General features: G+C 37.6%; 1 protein-coding gene across 12 annotated transcripts in view; it reads right to left on the bottom strand.

Moving 5' to 3' along the window:
• WDFY3 (WD repeat and FYVE domain containing 3) overlaps positions 1–27,083 on the bottom strand; it is a 246,985-nt gene that overhangs the window by 113,629 nt on the left and 106,273 nt on the right. For 11 of the 12 annotated variants that reach the window (XR_002828161.1, XM_023750385.1, XM_023750388.1 and 8 more), the window contains 8 exons: positions 17,373–17,840; positions 16,299–16,400; positions 12,927–13,120; positions 11,225–11,682; positions 9,520–9,603; positions 4,419–4,590; positions 3,129–3,343; positions 1,076–1,188 (listed from right to left, as the gene is read on the bottom strand). Coding sequence is in view for 11 of the 12 variants with exons in the window: in XM_023750385.1 (XP_023606153.1) it covers positions 1,076–1,188; positions 3,129–3,343; positions 4,419–4,590; positions 9,520–9,603; positions 11,225–11,682; positions 12,927–13,120; positions 16,299–16,400; positions 17,373–17,840 (1,806 nt within the window). In the remaining variant the exon portion in view is untranslated. The remainder of the gene's footprint in view (positions 1–1,075; positions 1,189–3,128; positions 3,344–4,418; positions 4,591–9,519; positions 9,604–11,224; positions 11,683–12,926; positions 13,121–16,298; positions 16,401–17,372; positions 17,841–27,083) is intronic. The other variant, XM_023750389.1, reaches the window with a different exon arrangement.

A 27,083-nucleotide genomic window follows, 5' to 3' on the forward strand; every position in this document is an offset into this window, starting at 1 on the left:
CTTATCACTGTGGCTAACAATGACACCAAATAAATTATACAGTAAAAAACCAACAAAACTACAGAATAAACATTGGGAGGAAATCCGGTGCAGCTGAGGTGTCTACTGAGAACACCATCATAGCTTTTGAGTGGATGGAAATCTGTTGCTTCTCCATGTCAGGTGGGTAGGCAGGCCTACATTCTGCTAGCCCCCTCCATCACCATTCTATCGGCCTGATGCAAGAACTCCTCTGCTTGGAGGTTCATCACCAATACTACTGCCTTCCCCCTCCCCAAGAAACTGCCTTCTCCTATGGTTGGCATTTCATTCTGAGCTATCCTCTCTGTAATGATTCTTGCAATGCACTGGTATATCAAAGTCCACGTGAACAAACCACCTAACACCTCACATTCAGTTTTATGAGACTCCTTTTCCTCCAATGAGAGTCACCTCTAATTCCCTCAGAGCAATTTGGGGGCGGTCCTCTGCTTGTTTCACTGCTCTCATTTTGGCTGCCATTGTTCCACCCCATTTTTCCAGTTTTCTCATTCCGTTTCTCTCACTACATTTGCTTTTTGGTTGAGCCATTATTCTCCAGACTAGTGATCATCCTTTTCCTCCCAGCCTATCACTCACTGCTTGGCTTCACGTCTTTCCCTATCTGGCCTATACTCCTTGGTGTAGCTCAACTACTTTTATCAGTATTTTTAATTTCCTGTTCTTCATGTCCTCCTGTAGCAGCTGTCCTGTTAATATTCCAATCAACATTCTTTAGTCCAGGCAAGAAAGGCTAATAAAGAAAGGCAAAGTAATTATGAATCCTTTGGAAAAGAAGTATTACCTCTGACAACCCAAGGATTATTCTGCAAGTAATTAAAAATCTCCTCTGGATCTCACTTATTACATCAATGATTCCTCTCCGACCTCCTTCAGTCACTCAACCAGATCTTGTTTTTACATTTAAATAACAACAAACAAAAACAAAAATGAACTCTCCTCTTTCCTTTCTATCAAAGTCAAACTTCTTGAAATAATATTGATCCCCCACATTTATAAAATCAACCAAAAAAAAGAAACTTCAAAGTCAACTTACTTCTCATCTCTGGCTCATAACTCAGTGAACTTGGTTTGTGGACTCTATATTGTTTTAGCAGGTTTTTGTCCCAGGCACCACAATTTAATGGACTTGCCAAACGCAAAAACTCCCTAAAGAAAAAACAAAGCAAAGTTATTCCTTGACTGAGAATTGACTGAGAATATTACATAAATCATAAACCAAACACACACAAAATAGGAGTTACTGAATTATAACACATCAGTTAAAATACAAAGTTTGGCTCAGTGGATAGAGTGTCGCCTGCAGACTGAAGGTCCCAGGTTCGATTCTAGTCAAGGGCATATGGCTGGGTGAGGGCTCGATCCCCAGTAGGGGGCATGCAGGAGGCAGCTGATCAATGATTCTTTCTCATCATTGATGTTTCTAACTCTCTCTCCCTCTCCCTTCCTCTCTGAAATCAATAAGAAACATATTTTTAAAAAAATACAAAAGCAATATTAATATTACATTTAAATACCAAGCACTTCAAAGTGCACAGAAAACTGATCACCCCCTAAGTGTGAAGGGTTAGGAAATGACATCTGAGGAGCATGTTTTCCTGGAATGGAATGTACCCTCTGCCAGTTTTTCAGAGTGAGAGGACATGCAATTATAACCTGTAGATCAGCACCTGGGTGCCTGTACCATTATGTGAACTTCTCCTCTGAGAATTCATCACCCGAAAACTGACCATGTCCAAATGGTTGATCTCCATTGATTATTCTGTTTATCCAACTAGGCAATATAAGTTATTTAGTAAAATAAAGTATTGGGTATGAGATAATGAGATAGTATCTCACATTCTCTCTCTCTCTTTTTATATTAACAGTTTACCAAGAAGGGTCAGGGAAAAATTCCCATGCTATTTTCATTATTTTAGGATTCTGAACATATCCATAAGATGATGGAAGAAGAGAGTGGGACTGTCTTGTTCATCTTGGTATCATCAAGGCCTTGCACAGGGTCAATTTATTGCTTTTGATGTTGTGTTTCCTATCTAATAAAGAGGAAATATGCTAATTGACCCTCACGCCATTGCAAAGATGGTGGCACCCACAGCCAATGAGGGAATATGCTAATTGACTGCACCAACCTCAAAGATGATGGCGCCCACAGCCAATAAGGAGAAAATATGCTAATATACTGCCCCACTCTCAAAGATAGCAGCACCCACAGCCAATAAGGAGGGAATATGCTAATAGACTGCCACACCCTCAATGATGGTGGCGCCCACAGCCACAAGATGGCCTGCAGGGGAGGGCAGTTGTGGGTGATCAGGCCAGCAGGGGAGGGCAGTTGAGGGCAACAGGGCTGGCAGGGGAGTAATTAGGTGTTGATCAAGCTGGCAGGGGAGTGGTTAGGGGGTAATCAGGCTGGCAGGCAGAAGTGGTTAGGGGCAATCAGGCAGGCAGGCAGGCAGGCAGGCGAGCGGTTGGGAGCCAGCAGTCCTGGATTGTGAGAGGGATCACAGATTGTAGAGGGTGCAGGCTGGGCTGAGGGACACTCCCTCCCCCCTCCCCCCCAGTGCACCAATTTCATGCAATGGGCCTCTAGTAGTTATATAAGATGTTACCACTGGGGGAAACTGGTTAAAGGGGACAGAGAACCTCTCTGATCTAACTTTATAACTTCCTTTGAATTGGTAATTATTTGAAAATAAAAAAGTTAAACAAGTATTTCTTGTTTAACATAGAGTCTTTACATATAAGTTCTTGTTTCTTGTTTAACATAGAGTCCTTACATATAATAAGTTCTTAAAGTATGTGCAAGTCATAAATATAGTATGACATTAAAGGAAAGTGAGTGTTTGCTGAATTCAAGTGGAAGAAATAACCAACAAACAGAAACATCCTCTCTTCTTTAAAAACTAGATTTATTTGTGTGTATGCGCTACACTTTGAGCATTTTGCCCATTTCTGTTGTGCTTTAAATCTTCCCACAGATACTTGAATATATATATGTCCATTAAAGCAAGAGCTCTTGCATATAGACCCTAGGAACTGTCGTTACTAATTGTGAATTATTAAATGTGAAAAAGAGAATTACTGACCTCAGCACCATGGGCTCCAGAGCCTGGGAGGCCAATCGTTCAAACATCCGCTGGAGGGGCGGATGCAGCGCATGGTCCTCGTCAGCCAGGGCGGCACTGCACCGCTGCAGCAGTCGTGCATGAAGTCCGGCCTCACACATGACCTGCTGGTTTCTCTCTGTGTGCACCAGGGCTTGTAAAATATTTGCCACAGCAAGTTGGAGGTCCAAAGCATGCTAAAGTTAACAAAAAAATCCACACCACCAGGGCATTCTTAGTAAGAAAGGTGATAGTTCTCTCCACATGAAGCACACCTTTTAATTCGAGGTTTCAACATGCTTCGAATTACTTTCCGGTCCATTAAGTGGCTGGCTTAGTGACACAAAGGCTCCAGAGGCTGGGCAAACGCTTGCCATCCTCATTTTGTTGGCATTACCAGCTGGACTCAATTCTCTTCCAAGTCTTTTATATTACACTAGAGACCCGGTGCACAAATTTGTGCACGGGTACGATTCCTAGGCCTGGCCAGTGATCAAGGCTAATTGGGGCCTTCTGGCTGCTGGCCAGAGCCTCCCTTTGTTCTGCACCACCCCCTGGTGGTCAGCACATGTTATAGCAACTGGTGGTCAGCACATGTTATAGCAAGAGATAGAACTCCCGGTCTCCTGGTTGAACTCCCGCAGGGACACTTTTCATATTAGCCTTTTATATATATGTAGATGACTGTATAGGTAATAGTATTTTTATTTTTATAGAAATGGTGGCTGTGAAGTCTTTTCATGGTGGGTATATAGCCAGTTTAAAGGAAGTCCTATTATTTACATTTGTGACACTTTAGGTCTTAGAGGCCATACATTTTAACAAGATTTGTCAACCTAACTCCAGGTCACCCAAACTTTTAACTGTTACAAGTCAAAACAGATAAATGGCTTCAAAGTGGTATCTTTGGTCACTTTTCTTTCTGTACTACTTACTAACAATGTCCACTGCTGAGCAGGATTTATGAGGAAAAACAATAATTTTCACACCAAAAATAACCACCTTGGCTGTATTTGTCAAATGAATTATATTCTAAAACATTCATAGTTATCATTCATGAAGAAAACTAATAAAATTACTGAAAACTAATATAAATTACTGAAAATTAATAGAAAACGCTGTATTTTTTCCTTTGCCTACTTGGATATGTGATATGGAATGGTTTCACATCCCTTCCTACCTTTCTGACCCCACTCCCTTGCTCATGCAGGCAAACCCACATCATTTTGAAAACTCATTAAAGACAGAAGGAGCTGACAGCACCAAGCTTACTTCTGGCTGTGCCACTGACCCCACAGAGGCCAGGAGGTCCAGCATCGCCAGCATGGCTCCCGGATGGATGATGACAGCGTCAGAACTCTGGAGAGAGGAAGTTGCCACATGTAGTTTCAGGTCATTTTTAGGAGGGTACACGGGGGGAGTTGAAACAGAATGATATGCATGCCTATGAAAAAGAAAGAAGGGTAACTTGGTATTTAATTCCAATCAGATTCTTTTCATTTCTTTTATCCACTAATAAGCAAAAATCCTTGTAATTCCAAGTTAGGCTACAAAACACCTTAACTTTGGGATATAAAAAGGCAATTATCAATTCTTAATGAGTCACATATAGACAATATAACTATCAATTCCTGTAGACTCTTATGCGTCCTTACCATTTACTATTTGGATTGTTTCATTAAAGAATGGCACACTATGAATATAGTTAACACTGCTCTATGATAATATTTATAAGTTGCTAAGAATGTAGACCAGCCGTGGGCAAACTACGGCCCACGGGCCGGATTCGGCCCGTTTGAAATGAATAAAACTAAAAAAAAAAAAAAGACCGTACCCTTTTATGTAATGATGTTTACTTTGAATTTATATTAGTTCACACAAACACTCCATCCATGCTTTTGTTCCAACCCTCCGGTCCAGTTTAAGAACCCATTGTGGCCCTTGAGTCAAAAAGTTTGCCCACCCCTGGTGTAGACCCTAAAAGTTCTCATTACAGGAAAAAAACAACACATTTCTTTCTTTTTTTTATTGTATAAATAAGAAATGATAGATGTAACTAAACTTATTGCAATCAACATTTCACTATATGTAACTGAGATAATTATATTGTGCTCTATGTCAATTATATCTCAACTAGAAGCCCGATGCACGAAATTCATGCAAGGGGCTCGGCCCCCGCCGCGGCAGCCTCCTCTGCCTCCGCCTTGCCTCAGCCCCGCTGCTGCCGCCATGGCCAGGGCTTCATCTGAAAGGGTGTCCAGAAGGACATCTGGTCTAATTAGCATATTACACTTCTATTATTATAGATAAAACTGAAAGGGGTGGGGGAAGAATGACACCTGTACCAGAAGATATAAGTAGGTGAAATCATAGCACTAGGAAAGGTGACAGTTCTGATAATATGTGATGAGAGTGCAAGTTAAATTAAATCCCTCAATAAAACTGTTTCTTTTAAAATTACATGTGTTTTTAACTTTGTGTTAAGCCATAAATAACAGAATCAGGAACTAGCAAGACCAAAGTGGCTTACTCTATTTAACTGGGCCAATGGACTCAGGGTTGGCTCAGAATCATCAAGGGAGTTTTTCTTTAGTTTATTTGGAACTACACTCACTTTCTTTTATATTTTCCCCCACCAATGAAAATATTCCACACAATTGTTACAAAGTTAGAAGGCATATTTTACATAACAAGCTTCTATGAGTTAGAAAGTCTAATCAGGTCCTGAATATACACTTCTTCTCATCAATGATTTCTATTTCATACTTTTCTTACTATTTCATACTTTCTATTTCATACTATTCTTTTACAATTCATGAGTTTTGCACATTTTGCATCTTGGCTCTAGAAAATAGATGCTTGCGGCTTTAGCCTATGGGAGCTCTTTGTTCCAGTGGCTCAGCATAACTGGTCTAATGCTGAGCTCTGTCACCGAGAGCAGTACAGTTTCAGCTCTCTGGCACAAGAGCAGCTTGGGAAACAGATGCTTAAAGTCAGTGATTTAGAAGCAAAGAATTGGCACTGCCAGGTTTGTGTTTTTTTTAAGCTCCATTCTCTTTTTAACAGACAATGAAAATATTCAGCTTCACTTATAAAAAAAGAACAGGGTCTCTCTTAGTTTATTTAAAGTCAGCTTATCCCACACCCACTCATTTTTTTCAACTCCCTGTTTTTCTGCTGATTTTGTTCAGAAATATTTAATTTCTAAACTTAAGACATTTGTAAATGCTATAACCAATAGCTATACTCCTCTTAAGCTGTTCCCTTTAGTCTTTAAAATATTTAGACCTATGCAGAAAAAGATTCCTAATTCCTTTATAGTATAATATGAATACCCAACCATAAAGAAATTTCATAAAAACTGTTTTCATTACACACACAAAAATAACCCAAATTTGAGGATAAACATAGATTCTAATTGTATATTTTAGTTATAGGCCTTCCAAAATTATTTCTGAATTTCCAGATTGCATATAGGTTTGAACTTGAACTATGGATATACCTAAATATATAACTATTACAGTAGTAAGCTTTTTTTACCTTACATGAGAAAACAATATTCTGATATAGGAATCATATTCATTCTTCTCAAACTAGGAATATATTTCAAACAATGTAGAAAACTAAACCATGGTATTTATTAATTAAAATTAGGACTATTTTTATAAGCATTTTACAACACTAATTCTTACTAAGTCACTTAGGTATCACCACAGGCATACCACTTTTTAAATGTAGAGATTACAGTAAACTTATTCAATGCATAATTCCTGAGCAAAACCTAACCATTTGCAAAGATAGGATAAAATGACATTCAAAATTTAGTTCATTTTTATGTTGTACTTTCTTTTAAAACTTACAGAAATTGTTATTTTCATATTTCAATCTAAGCTCTTAGAATATACATATATAAACTTATCTACATCTTTGGATATATATGCTTAAATCTTTAAATCCAGAATTTGCTCTGCCATAATTATCATCAAGTGTGCAGAAGCACTAAGTAATGGACACCATGTTTGAATGATAACTGGTACTTGCCACCCTTTTCTTCATTGCAGATATATTCTGGAGTGTCCTGGTTATTATTTTGTATTTTGTTTTCACTTCCTCTAACTCTGATTAAACATCACTCAGCTATAATCATATTCCATTATTCCTCTAGATAATTAATAAAAAAGGTTATCAGTTTTAGTTTTCAAAATATGAAGTTTCTTAGTTCTTTCCCCCCCAATTCTTAAACTAAATAGAGAAGAATCTCTAGGATTTTATATACCAGAGAAGTATCACAAGTACAAAACTTCCTTAACACCTGAATACAAGCCATAAAAACTAATACAATGTTAGTTTCTCCTTTTGCCAACAAAAACATGTTTTGCAGCAAGAAAAAGATGCCCATGAGCTGATGTAATTTATGTTCTCAAGCTGTTCTAATTTTGGAAGTTACTATATTGCAGTGTAAAATAAAAACATTGTATTTCTTATTAGCTTATGATTCTTATCACTTAGTAAAATGTACGTAACCTAGTCAGATTGACAACCTTAAAATGTCAACAGTGGTCTTAATATTATCATGAGCTTCCTTGAGGTGACATCAACTTGTAAACCGGATTAGAATTCTAATGGATAAGATTCACTCAACTAGGATGTAGATTCCAGGTAGTTTCCCCTTAAATCAAAGACACGGCATCCTTACAGGTAGCTATGTTGCAAATGAAGACAAACTATTTCTGATCTAAAGCTTTAAATAATTCTTCATGATTTGAAATAAAATGCTGTTTAAAAAATAGTTAAGTTCTAATGGATTTCTTTTTTTAATGGGGTCCTTTAATCTGTAAATTTCTATTAAAAGTATTTTGCAGTTTTAGTTAATAGTTAAATAGGGTTATATATTTTTAAATATAGTACTTTTTAAGCCTTTACATTTATGACAGAATTATAAAGGTGATTTTAAAAAATAATTAAAACTATTTAGTCATTGAAACTAATTTTCTAACATCCAGTAGCAGTTCTATATAATAGTGAGAGCACATAAATCTTCAAACCCAACGAATACTTTTGGTCTCACTCATTTTAGCAACTCAAAAAAAAGCACCAGATCCTCAAATTGATGTTACAGTCTCTTGAATTAAGCAGTGCTCTTAAAGCCTGAGCTCGTTTGGCTCTGTGGATAGAGCGTCAGCCCACAACTGAAAGGTCCTGGGGCCATGCAGGAGGCAACCAATTGATGTGTCTCTCTCACATCGGTGTTTCTCCTCCTCCCTTCCATTCTCTCTAAAAATCAATGGAAAATATCCTCGGTGAGGACTAACAACAAAAAATGCTCTTAAAAAAAAGTAGTGGTTTTCAAATACAAATATATTAAAAAATGCTACATTCATTTAAAAATATTCTGAACTATGCTATGATTTACTAGAAGAAAATGAGCTATAAGCCCCAGTGTAAATTAAGAAAAAAGGGAAACGTAAGTCCATACACCTAATGAATATTACTACTGAAATACATTAAAATACAGTCTGTGACAAATACTTTTGATATAAAAACTCCAATTATAATGAAGTTTCAAGATCAGAATAGAAATAAAATTAAACAACAAAAGGGACATCAGGATTTATTTTTAAAAAGCCACAGTGGAAGATTAACACAGACTTAAGGACTTGTACTTGGTCATAAGGAAAACTGGGGAAGAGTAATTGGTTCCAAGTGCACAGAATATAGTCATGGATCATAATTATGGAATATGGATGGATCTTAACTGTACTCTTGCCAACTAACTGCTGGTTCTTTATAGTCCATAAGCTTTCTGTATGAGGTGGACTAGTTTGGCTTAGGAAGAGATTTACACAGAACCAATGAAAGCAAGAACTGGGGTAGGTTTTTCCTTCACCTTTTCAAAGGTTAGCTTTGACACCTCTCTATAACAGCACCACATTTAAACTGGTCAAACCTGACTGAGAACATACTTCCTTGCTGGTGCTGTGATGCTCATTTGAAAGCAGTAGGAGAAACAAACAAACAAAATTGATCCCCAGGCACATTTAAAGTAAAAAGAAAAGCAGGAAAGTACTCCATTTAAAGAGGCACTAAGTCCTCATTTCTACATTAATTTTAATAAAACATATGCTTCTCTAAAGCAAAATGCATATGTTAGTCTAAATAATAGAGTTGGATGACACATGTCCTTTCTATCTTCATAGTATCAATACAGTTTACTCATATACTCAGAAGTTGACTATTAAAACAAACAAAATACATATATAGAAAGCCAAAAAAATTGAAGTTACAAAGCACAATCATCACATTAGCATATAATTAAGCAAAAAAGAAAAACCCCCACACAAACAAAGATCAACTTCTGTTGTAAGATCAGTACCTTTTCCTGGACAGAGCTGGTGTGCCCCAGGGAGAGGGGAGAGAAGACTCACTTGTCAGGCAAGGAGGGATCTGTTCTGCACGACTACAGACAACAAAACAGACAGGGTGGTTTAGAGAGGTTAGCAGAGAGCACCAGGTTGGCAGTTGGTTAGTTTCACAAATACCAGTAAAAGTTTAATTAGAAATGTCCTCCATTCTCAGCAGGAACAAGGAACAAGACTATAACACATGCACTGAGGGAAACAGGAAAGCATGCTTACAGCCAATGCTTATCTATTAATGTTAACATTTAACACATTTGTTAAACAGAGTGCTGTAAGCCCTGTTTTTGACAAAGCAAACTAAAAATGAGGCATACTAACTAGGATAAATAGAAACTGAGGAAAAAGAAGGTGAATCCAAAATTTAAAAATTTCTATTTTAAATTGCTTATTCGATGAATACAGCATTATCCTATGTTTCCTATGAGATAATAATATAATATGCATTTTTATTTTTGAGATGAGAAAAATTGGAAAACAATTTTTCTTATGTTACTTGTATTTTCTTCTCTAAATATTAAGGTAAAAAATATTAAGAAGCAAGAAACATCTCAATAGATATTTCAAAGTAGATATTCAATAATGAAAGGTATAAAATCTAATAGACGTCCTACCCAACACGGTTATTTGCTTAATTTATGGGGAACAATATAAAAATAATTATTTTATTTTATGAAATAAAACAATGGTAACTGTCAAGTGAAAATGCTTGGGAGAAACTTGCAGCATGATCACTCTGACACTATTTTCAGTGAGAACTTAATTGAAAGCACAGTTTAAAAATTGAAAGTAAGTGATGTAGGTAAGTGACACTCCTATGATCTCCCTTAGATCTCTGGATTCCCCTCATCAGAGATTTTATCAGTGTAACTGTTTATTTACATGTCTATATTTAAGCTAAAGAATGGCCATGACCCAGGTCATCTGGTGCTGAGCTGAACGTGCTGAGCTGAACCCACAATGCCTAGCACAGCGACCTGGCACTCGTTTAATGGAGAATGAGTAACCAAGTCTAAATTATCTCTTGATAGGGAGTTCTATCACTTTTTGAGGATTATGTTGAAACTATATCTAGTGTTTGGAAATAAATACGATCATAACCATGTTCTCCTATTATCACTAATAGATGTATCTAACATTGTTGAGAATAAAGAAAAAAGAAAACAATAGTAAACATCACTCCATTAACGTAAACTTCTTAAAAACTGCTTCAAGAGTAGCCCTAGCCAGTTTGGATCAGTGAATAGAGCATCAGCCTGCAGACTGAAGAGTCCTGGGTTTGATTCTGGTCAAGGACACATACCCAGGTTGCAGGCTCAATCCCAAGTAGGGGGCGTGCAGAAGGCAGCCAATCAATGATTCTCTCTCATCACTGATGTTTCTATCTCTCCCTCTCCCTTCCTCTCTGAAATCAATAAAAATACATTTAAAAAAAGAGTTAACTGACCCTTGATTTACAAATAATACACAGATGACTATGTTGAAAAACTTAACATCAAAGCAATAGTAATATTCACAGATAAAGTGATAGACAAGTAATGGAGAGAGAAGATTCATTTGTTTTCATTTTCCTTCAGGTTAACTTATAATTTAAGCCTCTATGTTGAAGTCATACATAGTATACCCTTTTAATTCAGAGCTTTTGACAGAGCAGAGCCATACCTGTCAAAAGAATCTGTGGCTACTTTGTAGAGATAAATAAAGAGTTTACTGCAGTGCTGTAAAGTGGGTGACACCGAGTCCATCGAAGTTATGTCTTCCTCTAAAAGTCTCTGAAATGGCTGGGTATTTGAGGGGAAGACATTCATGGGGCTTATTTTCCTTAGGTCTGAGAAGCAGCCAAGAAACCGAACGGCATCTGCCAATTTCTCATACTGAATCTCTGTTTTGAAGAAATGAGAGTTGGCTGGCTCATAGCGCATTGCTGCAGTCAATGTGCAGAACACAGTGTGGAGAAGTTCAAATACTTGGTTCTGGTTCACTTTCTCCCAGCCATTCTTCGGTGGCGAGCTCAAAGATCTTTCCATGGCAACAAGCAAGGACGTTATGTATACAAAGCCTCCAACTTTCCTAAAAACTGTTCTTGACCGATGGCTTTCTCGAAGAACTGACAGGAGGGCCTATGGGGGACAAGAAAATAAACTTGTAATTCAAGTAAAATAAAATAAAATCATACAGGAAATGTCCAAGGGCTATACCACCATTCTGTGAACATCTGAAATAAATGTTTTTGTCATTTACCCCAAAAAAAACCCCACAAAAAACCAGTCCTGTGAAGCATATCAAATATTTTGCCAATTAAAAAATGCCACAGAGGCAGAAGATAATTTTAGGAAATACTAACATGTATTCCTTTTGATACAATAAGACTATATCCAAATCCTGGCTGAAAAGATTTCCCTATTTCTGTGATAATATTATCAATGAATTCAGTAACTTTTACAAAGTAATGTTTTTATTAAATAAGTAAAATACATAATCTAGTATAATTTTACACAGTCACAAGAACTTATGACTGTCTGTATATAGGGTATCCTCAAAATATGTATACATACTTTGAATTACTAATTTCAATGGTTTAAATCTGAAAAGAAAGAAACATCAATTGAGCTATCAGAAAAAAAGTATGTATACATTTTTTTGGGACACCCTGTATATAAATTAATTTAGTTTAGAAAGGATGAGACAGATAATCAGGACAGCCAAGACATAAACTATTTCAATTGCTATAAAGTCACCATATACAGATACTTTGGGAAGAGGCTTAACCTACACATATGTTACAAATCCAATTAAAAAGGAACCAAGAAAAGAGGAAAATGTATGTTAAAAATGTTAGCAACCAAAACACCTTTTGAAGGTACTTGTTTTTTTTTTCCAATGATCCCTTCAAATATACAAATGTCCCCAATGTTGACAGGCATGTAGATTTCCTTCTTGTCTAAGAGATAAATTGTGGTCAAATTAATATTGCTTTTAAAATAAAATGCATACTCAAAATTATACTCAATAAAAATAGGATGAAATATACAATAGTATAAAGAAAAAAATGCAAACATCTCAATATTGATAAGAAAGTAACTGAATAAAGTAAATGTTAAAAGAAATATGATTCTAGAAAGTAGCTATTATTTCTGTCATGTCTGTGGCAAGAATGGGGCAAAGATACTAGGAGAGGAAGTCAGGGGGGAAGAAAACATATCCCCAGGGCCTTGGAGGCCAGGTTAAAGACACCGCCTTTTCTTCTGCTATTACTATTTTGACGTAATTTTAGAAAACAGCAAGAATAGTTCATAATAGTTTTAAGTCAGTTAAAAATAACCACATATTTTAGTAGTAGAAGAGTAGTAACGCACACTCTTACCCTTAAAATGTCAGTCTTCAACTGCAGTTCTGTGGGTGGGGCTGAATGCATTAACCCCAGAAGCGTGCCCATGTCATCATCCCCATTTGGAGAGAGCACCAGCTGCTGGATAATCATCAGGGCATGCTGCCGGCACTGGGGGTACCTCACTATATTATGTGCACATCTTGCACCTCCAAATTCTCGGAAAATTCCTTGAAGGGAGAAAAATTTGATCTTTTTGTATGAAGAGTAGCTCAAAAGAATGCAAATAAGACCTACACACCTATTTCACCTTTTAAATTACAATACAAAATTGTACTGTAGGGTGTCAGCAAAGACATATACAAATTTTCTCTAGATTCCTTAAATGCAAGATTAATGTCCTGATATGTTCACCACATTTAAATTATCCAAATCTAAACATTCAAAAATTTCATAGGTAGAAACCAAAGGGACCCAATATTTTTATGTCAAGTCTTTAAACTAAATAATACTTGAAATCAATTTACGTAACCCTGTCCAGGTATCTCAGTTGGTTAGATCATGGTTCCAATATGCCAAGGTTACATACAGGTTTGATCCCTGGTCAGGGCACATACTGGTATGAGAATCAACCAATGAATGCATAAATAAGTAGAATATCAAATCAACGCTCCATTCTCTCCCCCGCTCCTTCCTTTTCTCTCTCTATAAAAATCAATAAATAAAAGATTTAAAAAAATCAATCTTTTAGATAAACAGCTTTTAGATAAACAATACCCTAAATAAATGAGATTTAAACTAAACAAGGTTTTCAAAATAGTAAGAAAAGGATAAAATAAAATTATTCTCCGATGAAAAAAATTATAAGGAACCAAACTTTTTAGTTAGGTAAAGCACACAAACAAAAACAATTGTTCCAAATGCATTACTCAGTTGATCTATTTAATCCTTATCCCCTATTGTACAGATCGGAGATGAGGCATAAAGTAAGTTGAGTGATGTGGCCAAGGCCGAACAGCTGACAAAGGGCAGAGTAGGATTTATGCCTAGATAGCCCAGCTCTATAGACTGTGCTCCAGCCCACCAGTGATACTGTTCTCACATCAAATACCATCTTCAATATTAAAAAATGGACCAAGTGACCTAAATCACGAATTAGCATTTCCTCCAAACTAAACATTCTCTCCTCTGCACTTCTATAATACCTTGCATATGCCATTTTATATTATAGTACTTTAAAGCGAAGTCTTAGTATTATTTCCTTATATGTTTGGTCTCCCATTAAACTTGAATTTCCTTCTGGTGTGTGTTTCAATAAGTATTTCCTGAGAGAATAAGTGTTAGTGTATTTTGCTGTAGCAGCCACTGTCCTTTCTATTTAGTGATTTTCTAATTGCTAACTTTTTAGGAATTATATGACCTTGAAATGAGTGTAAGTCACGTGCTTGCAATTTAGCACATGGAAGACCATGTTTACTTCCTGGTTGTGTTAGTGCCCATGAGGTAATCATTATTACTAATATGTCTTGAATAGTTCTATGAGCAAAGCACTGTTTTAAGTGCCTGAAATCACAGGGTTAGTAATATCTTTCTTAACACAGAGAAGACAGTTGATGAGAAAAGAATTCTGTAAAAATGTGTAGCAGTCAAAGTGATTTTCAGTCACATAGAGTAAGCTCTCCACTCTCATAGATTAGAATTGTTCCATCCCTCACTGTGGGTCATGCCACCAAAAAATTTGTCAAAGAATTCTTGTTAGTATACCCCTATTATGTTTCTGACTATCTCAGTCAACTAAACCTAGTTAGTAGAAATAAGGAGATTATGCATTATATCATGGACAACCTGTTAATATCATATCCATTAAATCTCATCATATTATTTGTTTGAATTACCTACTAAATTCATTCAACTCTGCCTTGGCATTTGCCCAAAATGCATTTAAATAATTACTTATACAGTTACATTTCCATCCCCCTCCCAGTGTCTTCTGTCCATTGGTTATGCTTATATGCATGCATACAAGTCCTTCGGTTGATCTCTTACCTCCCCCCTCCCTCAACCCCCTATGTTGAATGTTGAGTTCTTCTGCATTCAGACAAATAGACATGCATTTGTGCCTTTGCTAGTTCAATCATTCATTCATTCGTTTGTTTACGGCAGTGGTTCTCAACCTTCCTAATGCCGGGACCCTTTAATACAGTTCCTCATGTTGTGGTGACCCCCAACCATAAAATTATTTTCGTTGCTACTTCATAACTGTAATTTTGCTACTGTTATGAATCGTAATGTAAATATCTGATATGCAGGATGTATTTTCATTGTTACAAATTGACATAAAGCATAGTAATTAATCACAAAAACAATTATGTAATGATATATGTGTTTTCCGATGGTCTTAGGCGACCCCTGTGAAAGGGTTGTTCGACCCCCAAAGGGGTCGCGACCCACAGGTTGAGAACCGCTGATTTACAGCATCCCATAACAATATTTTTATTTTATTTTTTAAATCTTTATTGTTGAAAGTTTTATATATGTTCCCCTTTTTTCCCATTGACCCCTTCTAGCCTCTCCAGTCCCAGGCCTTCACCACACTATTGTCTGTGTCCGTGGGTTATGCATATATTCATAAAAGTTCTTTGGTTGATCTCTCCCCACCCCACCCAGCATTCCCTCTAAGATTCGACAACCATAACACTTAAGATGCAATTCAAATTTCTCAGCATGACCTAAAAAACTCTATATGATCTATGCATAATCCACTCATCTGAACTCACCTCCCTATCACTTACTTCTTTCTCAAGTTGTTTGCACACTGTTCCTGAGAGGTTTCTGACATTGGCTAAAATTTCAAGTATCTTTTTTAAAAGCAAGAGTGATATTTTATAAATAGAGTTGGACTGTGTTAATGACAGGTAGAAAAGGACTGAAGACAAGTTGAGACCAAAGGTAAAGCAAAAGATTTAATGAATCCAATTTACCTGGGAGAGGCAAACTTTATTAGAGAATCATTTTTCAATATTTCCCTAGGTTGTAACATTATAATACTCAAACATGAATTGCTAAAAAAATTAAGAAAAATGTCATATGAAGCAGATATTTCGGAAAATATTTAAATAAATAAATTTATTAGACTCAGAACCTGTATTATGTAAGTAAAAAAATAGAAAAAAGAATACTTCAAACATAAGGCACACAATGAAATATAAGAACATTTTTTGAAATAACACTTAAATATTTGGTCATTAATATATTGGTAAAGATTGAAAGTATTGCATTTCTAGAGATATGATAGTACCATCACTGAATCAATAGTTTTTTTCTCGTAAGTGATAAGAGTATTTCAAAAGCAAGAATCATTAGAGGTAATATCCTCTCAAAGCATTTGCTAGAAGCTTTTCTAATTACCTGCATTTGTGTTTGATCCTTGAAGAAGCAATGTCAAGGTCTCCATAACCAACAAAGCCAGATGTTTTTGGTCTTCAATTGAACTATTATTTCTTGAGTCCCCTAGGAAAAAGGATCAGAAGTCTAAATCACAAAAGTTATAAGCTTATTTTTTATTCAATTTTCTTTTAATAATTTAAAAAGTATTTCTTTAATATTCACGCTTACTACTAATACAATTCATATAATACAACCTTTAAAAATGATACACATGTCTACCAGCAACCAAAAGTAAGGTCAAAATCCATGTTTACGATTTTATTTTGGTGAGGCTAGAAAGTTAGTTATCTAACAAATATTGAAAAGAAAAAATGCCAATCAAAATTAATTATATTCTCTCACAGGTGCTTTTCTTGTAAAGGAGGTTCACCAAAATATCTGCTTCATATGACAGTTTTCTTAATTTTTTAGCAATTCAAGTTTGAGTATTATAATGTTACAACCTACGAGAATGCTAGATTATAATGCACCAAAGAGAAACATTTATGAACAGTGCTATCTATTTAACTTGCATTAATTCATTCAACACACTTAGTACTTAACTTTTAAGTGCCATATACTACCACACTTTCATCAGATTGATCAGAAAGGGTGAAAAACATAAAATTTAAGATACATAATGATACTAGATGTGTGTATACATAACATTACTGAAGAGATATAACTATTTGTTCTCTATAGTTAACAAAGACATTTGAAGGCACCTAAACATCCCAATTGCTTCTAGAAGCTTTTTAAAATCCCTCTAGAAAAATAGTAGTAGACACCGGTCATGTGAATCATGTTTCCTTCAGTTTTTACCTTAAATTTTCTTCCACCACAATGACATATTTCTGGGCCCCACCCACTCCTTCCCCAACTCCCGAGAAGAGGCAGAATGAACAAGTTAACTCTGGGAAATACTCACAAAGATGTCACAATAATGCACATCAGTAAGTCATTCAAGCCAATAACCAAATGAAAGGCAAACCATGAGCAGAACACCTTGTCCCAAGACCTCTGTTAAAAAAAATAAAATTATGGAAAATGCTTTACCTTGTTCATTTAGTGCCTGAGTTGGATCCTTCAAGAGGGCAGCATACTTGTGCAAAAGGGTTACCATGACCTCCAGAAGGCCCACCTCCCTGAACACATCTTTAAATATGTAGTCATGTCGTGTAAACTTCAGGAGTGTTTTCATTGCAATAATGCTACAGTGGTAAGAAGAGCTAGATTTTAAGAGAATGCTAACACTAATAAGTTCTTTACAAGGGATATAATTTAAGCTAAAAACGACAAACTCCAACATCTCAAAGTATTTGCTTTGCACTTCTGGGAGTTTAGAAATCTTCTCTGCAAACTGTGACAATGTGTGCTGTGACTCGAGGATGAAATAATTGGCATTGTCAGCCATGTAAATATTTGTGATGGCATCAAGGATGATCTGGGCAAGGAAGTTGGTTTTTGCTTTTAAAAATGCATTCTGAAGAACTGCAAAGGCTTGGACGTTTCTCACACTGTGACCTGTAATAGAAAATAAGAACACAAAAGTAGGTGTATGTGATAGTTTAATCATGGCAACCTTGTCTATTTAAACATTGCAAATTGTAGCATTTATCAACTGTTGACCAAAAACACATCTGGTTTTATGAAAGGTCTTACTTTTCTTCATCAGGTTCAGCCATTTAATTAAAGATAAATAACACCAATTAAACTTGTAATGCAATATTGAGGATATTCTGGTTCAAGAATAGTGTATGTTGAAACATTATACTACTTTAGAGAATAAAGCATCTTATATAGATTGAGGCTTCAGAGTTTGAAAATGAGAAGGGCTGTTGCTTTTTATTATCTGTAACCTTGACCTTGACTATAAGAAGTTACCTCTCATACTTTCACGCTGAAAAAGTAACAGGTTTGAGAATAGCAAGAATGACAGCAGGAAAATAGGGAGGGAAAAAGTCTCTAGTTTCCAGTTTTCCTCTTATAATTAAAACATTAGAACTTTAAGTTGGAAATTTCTTTTGTTTTCAAGCTAAAACTGCAATTTCTTTACATATGCTTGTTAAAGCAATCCATGTCCAACTACTAGCTATTTTTATTTGTTTTACTAACTATATTTTTAAACATCTGATTTTCAATTTGTACCCATGGCTTGTATGAGGTGAATTAGTGACAATAATTAGGAAGAAATTAACACAAAAAGTATCTGAGGCACATGAAAACAAGTGCTTGCCTCTAAAAACTATCCACAGGTTCAAACCTAGAGCAATTATGAGGCATTTGCAAGAGTGACCAAAAAAATTAACATAGAGCCTTACAGAATAAGCTGGATTTTAGAAAGAGGATAAACAGAACTAGGAAAAATATAAAATGGGTTAGAAAGACTGCTGAGAGTCCCTAGCTTGGGCATTATCTGAAAAAATGCAAAGATCAAAAAATTTTCAGTCTATACATGATTTCAATTTTATCTACAACACAAACTTATCCCATATGTGGCAAATACCAAAGATTTATCCTTACTTCTAGCTCCTCATTAATAGTATGCTTGTTCTTTTTGAGGACATCTCCACTTTCTTACTACCAGCAGGTGATTAAAAAATAAGCTTAGCCTGGCCAACGTGGCTCAGTGGCTGAGCACTGACCTGTGAACCAGGAGTTCGCAGTTTAATTCCCGGTCAGGGCATATGCACAGGTTGCAGGCTCCATCCCCAATGGGAAATGCAGGAGGCAGGTGATCAATGATTCTCTCTAATCATTAGTGTTTCTATCTCTCTCTCCCTCTCCCTTCCTCTCTGAAATCAATAAAAAAATATTTTTTTAAAAACTTGATAAAAATAAGCTTAGACAGACTGATGGACATGCAAATGTAAAAGTCTGACTATATGTGACAAAAAGGTGACAAAGTTAAAGTATAACTCTAACCAATATTTTGCATCTTTTTGCTAAGTGACATTATCGAGTCTCATTATAAAGAAAAAAGTTAAAAAGAGCTGAGTTTAGGGTACTATGAGAAAATTTGGATTTTCCTAAGTTTCATCTTCATTATTGGTTTCCAATGATGTCACTGACAAAAGACAAGGCATATTAATAACCAACCCGAGAACACGTTGTCCACCACAAAGAGCTGAAATGAACACAATGTGTACACATACACATACACACAATTAAATCAAATGTAAAATGTCGTAATCTTGCATACAAAGATAACACTCAAAATGCAGTAGTCAGCAGAACATTAGGCTCTTAGTAATTTCTTTTTAGTTATAGTAATAAATCTGCCCTGATCCATCCTTAATCCTACTTGTTATCAAATTCATGTAGGGACCATGAACATAATGTAGTTAAAATAGGTTGATCATATAAATGACCAAGGAACATAGAGACTGCTAGTCTTCATCACAGGCTTCAAGAACAGAGCATTTTAACGAATTCAATTACTAATCAGTCTTACTGTACATAAACTCAATCATTTCCTGTGACTAATCCAGAAAAAGAAATTTTCTATTTGTAATATTTTCAAATTTAGATCTTATGTACAATGGAACTAAACAAATTTGATCAGTTGACTTTCTATCAGAAAAAGTATCTAAAGGAATAGCTGAATAGTAACACCAAAATAAGTAGCATATAAATTTGAAGTATATTTTGAAAGCTGATGTTATCAGGTAGTTATTCAGGACTGTCATAACCATTAAATTTCTACAATATTTAATTGAGAAAGGAGAATAATAATTAAATCTAAAAGATAATTAAAAGACTGCTCTAATATCTTAACTAAACAGATCTATTCTGTATAAGTTTCAAATTTTACATTAACTGACTTCAATCTGTTTGGTACACAAATAGCTAAAAATAATAGAGGTAAAGTGAGGAAATCATTCTAACAGATGACAATTACCATCTCATTACTTTCAAGTCTATACAAGCAAAACCAAAAGAAAATGAATTAATCTAAGGTGTGAAAGGATAGTGGAATATACAACAAAAAATAGAGCTTTCTTATTTTCAGAATCTAATGTAAAAGTGAGTGTTTGAAAAAAGAGCCTAAATGATACAGGCATAAGTAAAATGCAATATGAATAAAGGTCTAAATAAGGAAATTGAAGAGTTCATTCCATACTCAGACACTAAATATTATTATTTTTTAGATTCAAAGCCAACAGTTATGAAATATTGCAGAAAATGGATCTGAAGTGGTGAGATGAATAGAAGAATGAAAAGGTAAAAAGACACCTATGGTCATACAGATGAGTAATCTTCAGAGCCTCAACTAGGTTGTAGCAGTAGGGCTGGCAAGGAAGGAAATCAATACATGCTTAGAAAGTGTAAGATGGAAAATAATCACTAAATTACACTTGTGAATGACCAGTGAGAAGGAGGCTGGCTAAACAATGTGAACGGTTACATTCCAGCAAGCCAGCTGAACATCAGCCTTGGCCACGTGTGCATCCAGCCCAGATTACGTGGACCAAGAGCTTTTCACAGTAAGCCCATGACAGAGACTGCAGAGCACTTCAGTTACTAGCTTGAATAAAAACATATTCTTTTCTTATGAAGAGATATATTCTTTATTCTAAAAATATTAAAAACACTCACTCTGCTTAGGGAACAAATTTGAAAGCTATGAAGAGGCATGAATTATGAAGCACAACCTCACAATTGTGTTTCTGGAATAATTAAGATGAAAAATCACCATGGAGTTGTTATTAATCAGCAGGCATATTTCTTAAAGGAAAGGACTGTTCCATTTTTAAAAATTTATTTCTTTAGAAAAATCTCTCTGCTGGTGAAGATACAAAGTTTTATAAAAGCTCCTGCTGTACAATACATAAATAAAGTCCTTTTCAAGCTTTAACATATCAAAACAGATACGTTTACCAGCTTTATTAATAACTTAGTTTACTTTTTCTTTGAAATTTTTGATTTCTATACAATTTAATTATATATAAAAACAGCACTAAAAATGAGATAGGTAAATTATATCTATGTATAGAGCAACAAAAGGCAAATGTATCCTCTTTTAAATGTAACTATCGATAAATGGGTAAAAATTTCTTGGTAACAGGAATTTTCTTTTGATAGATGATGAAAGGAAACCAGTGAAATCAGAGAAAATATTTCCCAAAGTACCCTGAACAAATAACTGGCAGAAAGTAAGATAAATAGTATCAAGTATATCAGAATAGGCACAGCCCCAAATTATAAACAGTCCAAACCAAAGAGTTACAATTTGTAAAAGACTATTACTGCCTCATTCTATCAGTGTTACACACGACATCATCACAATTGGCTTTCCTAATTTTCATTTCTGTACAACAATCCATCATCTCTTATCTAAACCTAGATTAATAAGAAATGTAACACCCCTACCCGGCTGGAGTGGTTTAGTGGTTGGAGCATCACCCCTTGCACCTTGGGGCTGCAGGCTCAATTACTGGTTGGGGCGCATATGGAAGGCAACTGATGGATATTTCTCTCTCTGTCTCTCCCCCTTCCTCTCTCTAAGCATGTCCTCTGGTGAGGATTAAAAAAAAGAAAAAAAAGAAAAAAAAATGTACCCTGTGAAGCCCACTAAAACAAATAATCAAATTTAACAAAGTCATTGGTAAGAAGGATATTTTAAAACACTGCATTTCTAAAATTAGCAGCAAGCAATCCTAAATGAAATGAAGAAAAGTTTCATTCACAACAGTATCAAAAAAAAAATAAAATATTTAAGATACATTTAACAAAAACACTGAAAATCCTGTACAATGTACATTATAAAATTTTGCTGAGAGAAAAATAATAAGACTCAAATAAATCAAAAGCTGTATCTTCATGGATTGGAGGACTCAAGATGTCAATTCTCCCCCAAAACAAATTGATCTATAGAATCAATGTACTCCCAATCAACATATCTCAGCAGGCTTTTTATGTTTTCAACTAGAGGCCGGTGCACGGCATTCGTGCACACTGTGTGTGTGTGTGGGGGGGGTGGGGTGGGGGGGGCGGATCCCTTAGCCTGGCCTGCACTCTCTCGCAGTTCGGGACCCCTTGGGGGATTTCTGCTTACTGGCAGGTGGACATCCCCAGAAAGGTCTGAGGGGTCCTTAGTGCTGCTACAGAGGCAGGAGAGGCTCCCGCCACCACCACTGTGCTTGCCAGCTGTGAGCCTGGTTTCTGGCTGAGCGGCGCTCGCCCTGTGGGGGTGCACTGACCACCAGGGGGCAGGTCCGGCGTTGAGCATCTGCCCCCTGGTGGTCGGTGTGCGTCATAGTGGCCAGTTGTTCCACCTTTCGGTCGATTTGCATATTAGCCTTTTATTATATAGAAAAACTCAATAGTAAAATTTATATAAAGTCCAAAGGACCTAGAGTAGCCAAAATAATTTTGAAAAGGAAGAACAAGCCTAAAAACCGGTTTGGCTCGTTGGATAGAGCGTCGGCCTGTGGACTGAAAGGTCCCGGGTTCGATTCCGGTCAAGGGCATGTACCTGGGTTACAGGCACATCCCCAGTGGGAGATGTGCAGGAGGCAGCTGATCGATGTTTCTAACTCTCTATCTCTCTCCCTTCCTCTCTGTGTAAAAAATCAATAAAATATATTTAAAAAAAGAAAAGGAAGAACGAAATTGGACAACTTAAGTGACTTTATTTCAAGACTTACTTTAAAGATACAGTAATCAAGATTGCGTAGTATTGGCTAAGACACATTAACCAATGGAGCAGAAAAAAGAAAGGGTCCCATATGGTCATATATTGTAGGAGAGCCAAACAATGAAATACTACCCAGTATCAAAACGGAACAAATTTCAGGTACCCTATATAATAAAACCCTAATATGCAAATCAACCAAATGGCGGAATGACCAGTCACTATGACGCACACTGACCACCAGGGTGCAGACGCTCAATGCAGGAACTGCCCCCTGGTGGTCAGTGTACTCCCACAGGCGGAGTGTCACTCAGCCAGAAGCCGGACTTATGGCTGGCAAGTGGAGAGGCGGTGGCGGGAGCCTCTCCTGCCTCCGTGGCAGGCAGGCGGTAAGGAGCGAGGGGTCCCAGAATGTGAGAGCACCGGACTGTGAGAGGGATGTCTGACTGCTGGCTTAGGCCCAATTCCCGAGAGGGCGCAGGTCAGGCTGAGGGACCCCCCCCCCCCACACCCAGTGTACAAATTTTGTGCACCGGGCCTCTAGGATGTAATAACAGGATGAATCTCAAGTGAAAGGAGCCAGATACAAATAACTACATACTGTATGATTCCAGTTTATGAACTTCTAGAAAGGGTGAAACCAAAAGTAGAGCAGTGGTTACCAGGACAAGGGGTAGGGAAATAAGGATTGAATGCAAAGGGCAACAAGAAACTTTTTAGAGGATGGGATGTTCTTTATCATGATATGGTGGTGATGGTACAACCATATATAATTACATGGTTGTACCATCACCATCATCAAATCCAACACTTACAATGGATAGATTTTATGTATATGTAAATATCTATCTATCTATATAAAAGCCTAAGCAACCGTTAGGACAGGATGACCGGCCGGTAGCTATGACGTGCACTGACCATAAGGGGGCAGACACTCAATGCAGGAGTTTCCCCCTGGTGGTCAGTGCGCTCCCACAGCCAACCTCCTGCATTCCCCCTGCCCCTCCCGGCCCCAATCACCTCCCAGACCGAGGGTGCACCGGGCCTCTAGTGTGTGTGTGTGTGTGTGTGTGTGTGTGTGTGTGTGTGTGTGTGTGTGTATGTGTGTATAACTAAAAGGTATTATATATTAACTGAGGTATTATATATATACAAAATACCTCAACACTCCTGACAAAAAAAAAGACATTCAATAGTCCCTTTGTATGGAATAAAGCTATATACACTAGTCCATACCATAACGCTGTAAAGTAGGCTATAAGAAATAGGTAATTTTGAATTATAAATGAAAATCAAAATTACCTAACTTGATCTATTTATTTTACAGAAGATTGTATCATTTTTTTCCTGATATTTAGAAAGGTTAGGTCATTCATGGACACCTGAATTCTGACTCTTAGGTTAACATCCTTCCTAGTTAACCTTGCATTCAGAAACATGTCACTGAATTCTCATGGAAATCCCTGGAAGTGCTGGGTTTTATATTTATTATCCCTGTTATGGATAAGACAACACCAGGCAGACAAATGGGGAAGGTTAATTTTGCTGCATTAATCCTCTCATTACAAAATTATACTATTGTAACTAGCTATTATACCAGTGTCATGATCATACTGATTAACCAAATGAAAGAACAAAAGTCTAAAATAGGAAGTATGTAGATTGCTGAGCTATTTTTAAATTAACTAAGAGAAAGAGTTAACTATAGAGTACTCAAGCTAGAATCGATAAATTAGAAGTATTTTGAGACCCCTATTTTTCAAATATTGAATAAAATGAAGCTTTAAACTGCTCAGAAAATATGCCTGAATTTCTACTTATTGTACAAACTTATTTATTTTTACTGATTTTTAGAGAGGAAGGGAGAGGGAGAGAGAAAGAAACATCAATGATGAGAGAGAATCATCCATTGGCAGTCTCCTGCATGCTCCCTACTGGGGATCAAGCCTGAAACCTGGGAATGTGCCCTGATGGTGATGTCTTGGTTCATGGATGGATGGATGCTCAATCCCTGAGCAACACAGGCCGGGCTGCACAGACTAAGTTAAAAAGCTCTATACAATCTATACACTGAGGGTACATCTTATCACAGTAAGTTTGACAACTCAGTAATCTAAGCCATGCCTTTTCAGTATAATTTTCTACAGTAAATCACATTTAGGATTTCCTAATAAATTCATTTATTCTCATTGACTTAAAAACTTATAACTGACTACTATGTCACATAATACATAGATAATGTTCTGTGAAATTTAAATAAACAGACATGCTGCTATTTTTTGGCTAATTAAATTCTACATAAAAGTATTGCATATTTACCAAGTGACAATCATGTGAAAGAAACCATTAGAAGCCCCCAGCTTCACATTACTTCAGAATGTTCAGAATGGTTATTATGTACTTAAAATAAATAAGCAAAAGCACCCTTTTATTTTTTCAGTTGATATTCAATTACAGTTGATATTCATTGTTATTTTATACTAGAGGCCCGGTGCACAAAAAGCTCGGCTTGTGCCCTCTCCCAGTCTGGGACTCCTCGAGGAATGACCACCTGCTGGCTCAGGCCCGCTCCCCAGGGGATTGGGCCTAAGCTGGCAGTCAGAGCCCTCAGGGGATATCCACTTACCAGCAGGGAGCAGGCCTAGCTGCAGTAGGGCATCCTTAGTGCTGCTGAGGAGGCGGAGAGGCTCCCACCACCACCGCTGAACTGGCAGCCGGCAGCCTGGTTTGTGGCTGAGCAGAGCTCCCCCTGTGGGAGCACACTGACCACCAGGGGGCAGCTCCTGCATGGAGTGTGTGTCATAGTGACCAGTGATTCCCAGTCGTTCTGCTGTTAGGATCAATTTGCATATTACCCTTTTATTATATAGGAGAGAGGCCTGGTTCATGGGTGGGGGCCAGCTAGTTTGCGCTGAAGGGTGTCCCGGATCAGGGTGGGGGTCCTGCTGGGGTGCCTGGCCAGCCTGGGTGAGGGGCTGATGGATGTTTGAAGGCTGGCCACAGCCCCTTCAGGTTGGGGGGTCCTGCTAGGATGCCTGGACAGTCTGGGTGAGGGGCTGATGGCTGTTTGCAGGCTGGCCACAGCCCCTTCATGGTGGGGGTCCCCGCTGGGGTGCCTGGCCAGCCTGGGTGAGGGGCTGATGGCTGTTTGCAGGCTGGCCACAGCCCCTTCAGGGTAGGGGTCCCCGCTGGGGTGCCTGGCCAGCCTGGGTGAGGGGCTGATGGCTGTTTGCAGGCTGGCCACAGCCCCTTCAGGGTGGGGGTCCCCGCTGGGGTGTCTGGCCTGCCTGGGTGAGGGGCTGATGGCTGTTTGCAGGCTGGCCACAGCCCCCAGCCACCCAAGCTCCCAGTGGAGGCTGTCTGAAAGCAGGTATCTGGGACTTATTTAGCTTCTATAATTGAAACTGTTGCCTTTTGCAGAGGCCACAGCCGGCCAGGCAGGCGGGAAGCTTGGCTTCCTCCATCGCAGGGGCAACCAAGCCTCCTGCTTGCTCCAACTCCGTGGCTGCTGGCCGCCATCTTGGTTGGGTTAATTTGCATATAGTCGCTCTGATTGGCTGGTGGGCATGGCTTAGGCATAGCAAAGGTATGGTCAATTAGCATCTTTGTCTTTTATTAGTGTAGATTAGTTTCAGGTATACAGCATAGTGGTTAGACATTTATATAATTTATTAAGTGATCCCCCTGATTATTCTACTACCCATTTGGCACCATACATAGTTATCACAGTACTAGAGGCTCAGTGCACGACATTCGTGCACTGGGGGAGGGGGGATAGACGGTCCCCTCAGCCCAGCCTGTGACTGGGACCCCTCAGAGGATGTCCGCTTGCCGACTTAGGCCCGATCCTTCCTCGCTCCTTACTGCTCAGCTCACTGCTTCTTGGCGCTGCCGTGGAGGCGGGAGCCGTGAGTCCGGCTTCTGGCTGAGTGGCACTCCCCCTGTGGGAGCGCACTGACCACCAGGGGGCAGCTCCTGCATTGAGCATCTGTCCTCTGGTGGTCAGTGCACGTCATAGCAACTGGTCGTTTGCCGTTTGGTCTATTTGCATATTAGCCTTTTATTATATAGGATTATTGACTATATTCCCTGAAGAACTGTGACTACTTTCTTACTACTAATTTGTATTC

This window comes from Myotis lucifugus, unplaced genomic scaffold, assembly GCF_000147115.1.
Source record: "Myotis lucifugus unplaced genomic scaffold, Myoluc2.0 scaffold_12, whole genome shotgun sequence".
Lineage (NCBI taxonomy): Eukaryota > Metazoa > Chordata > Mammalia > Chiroptera > Vespertilionidae > Myotis > Myotis lucifugus.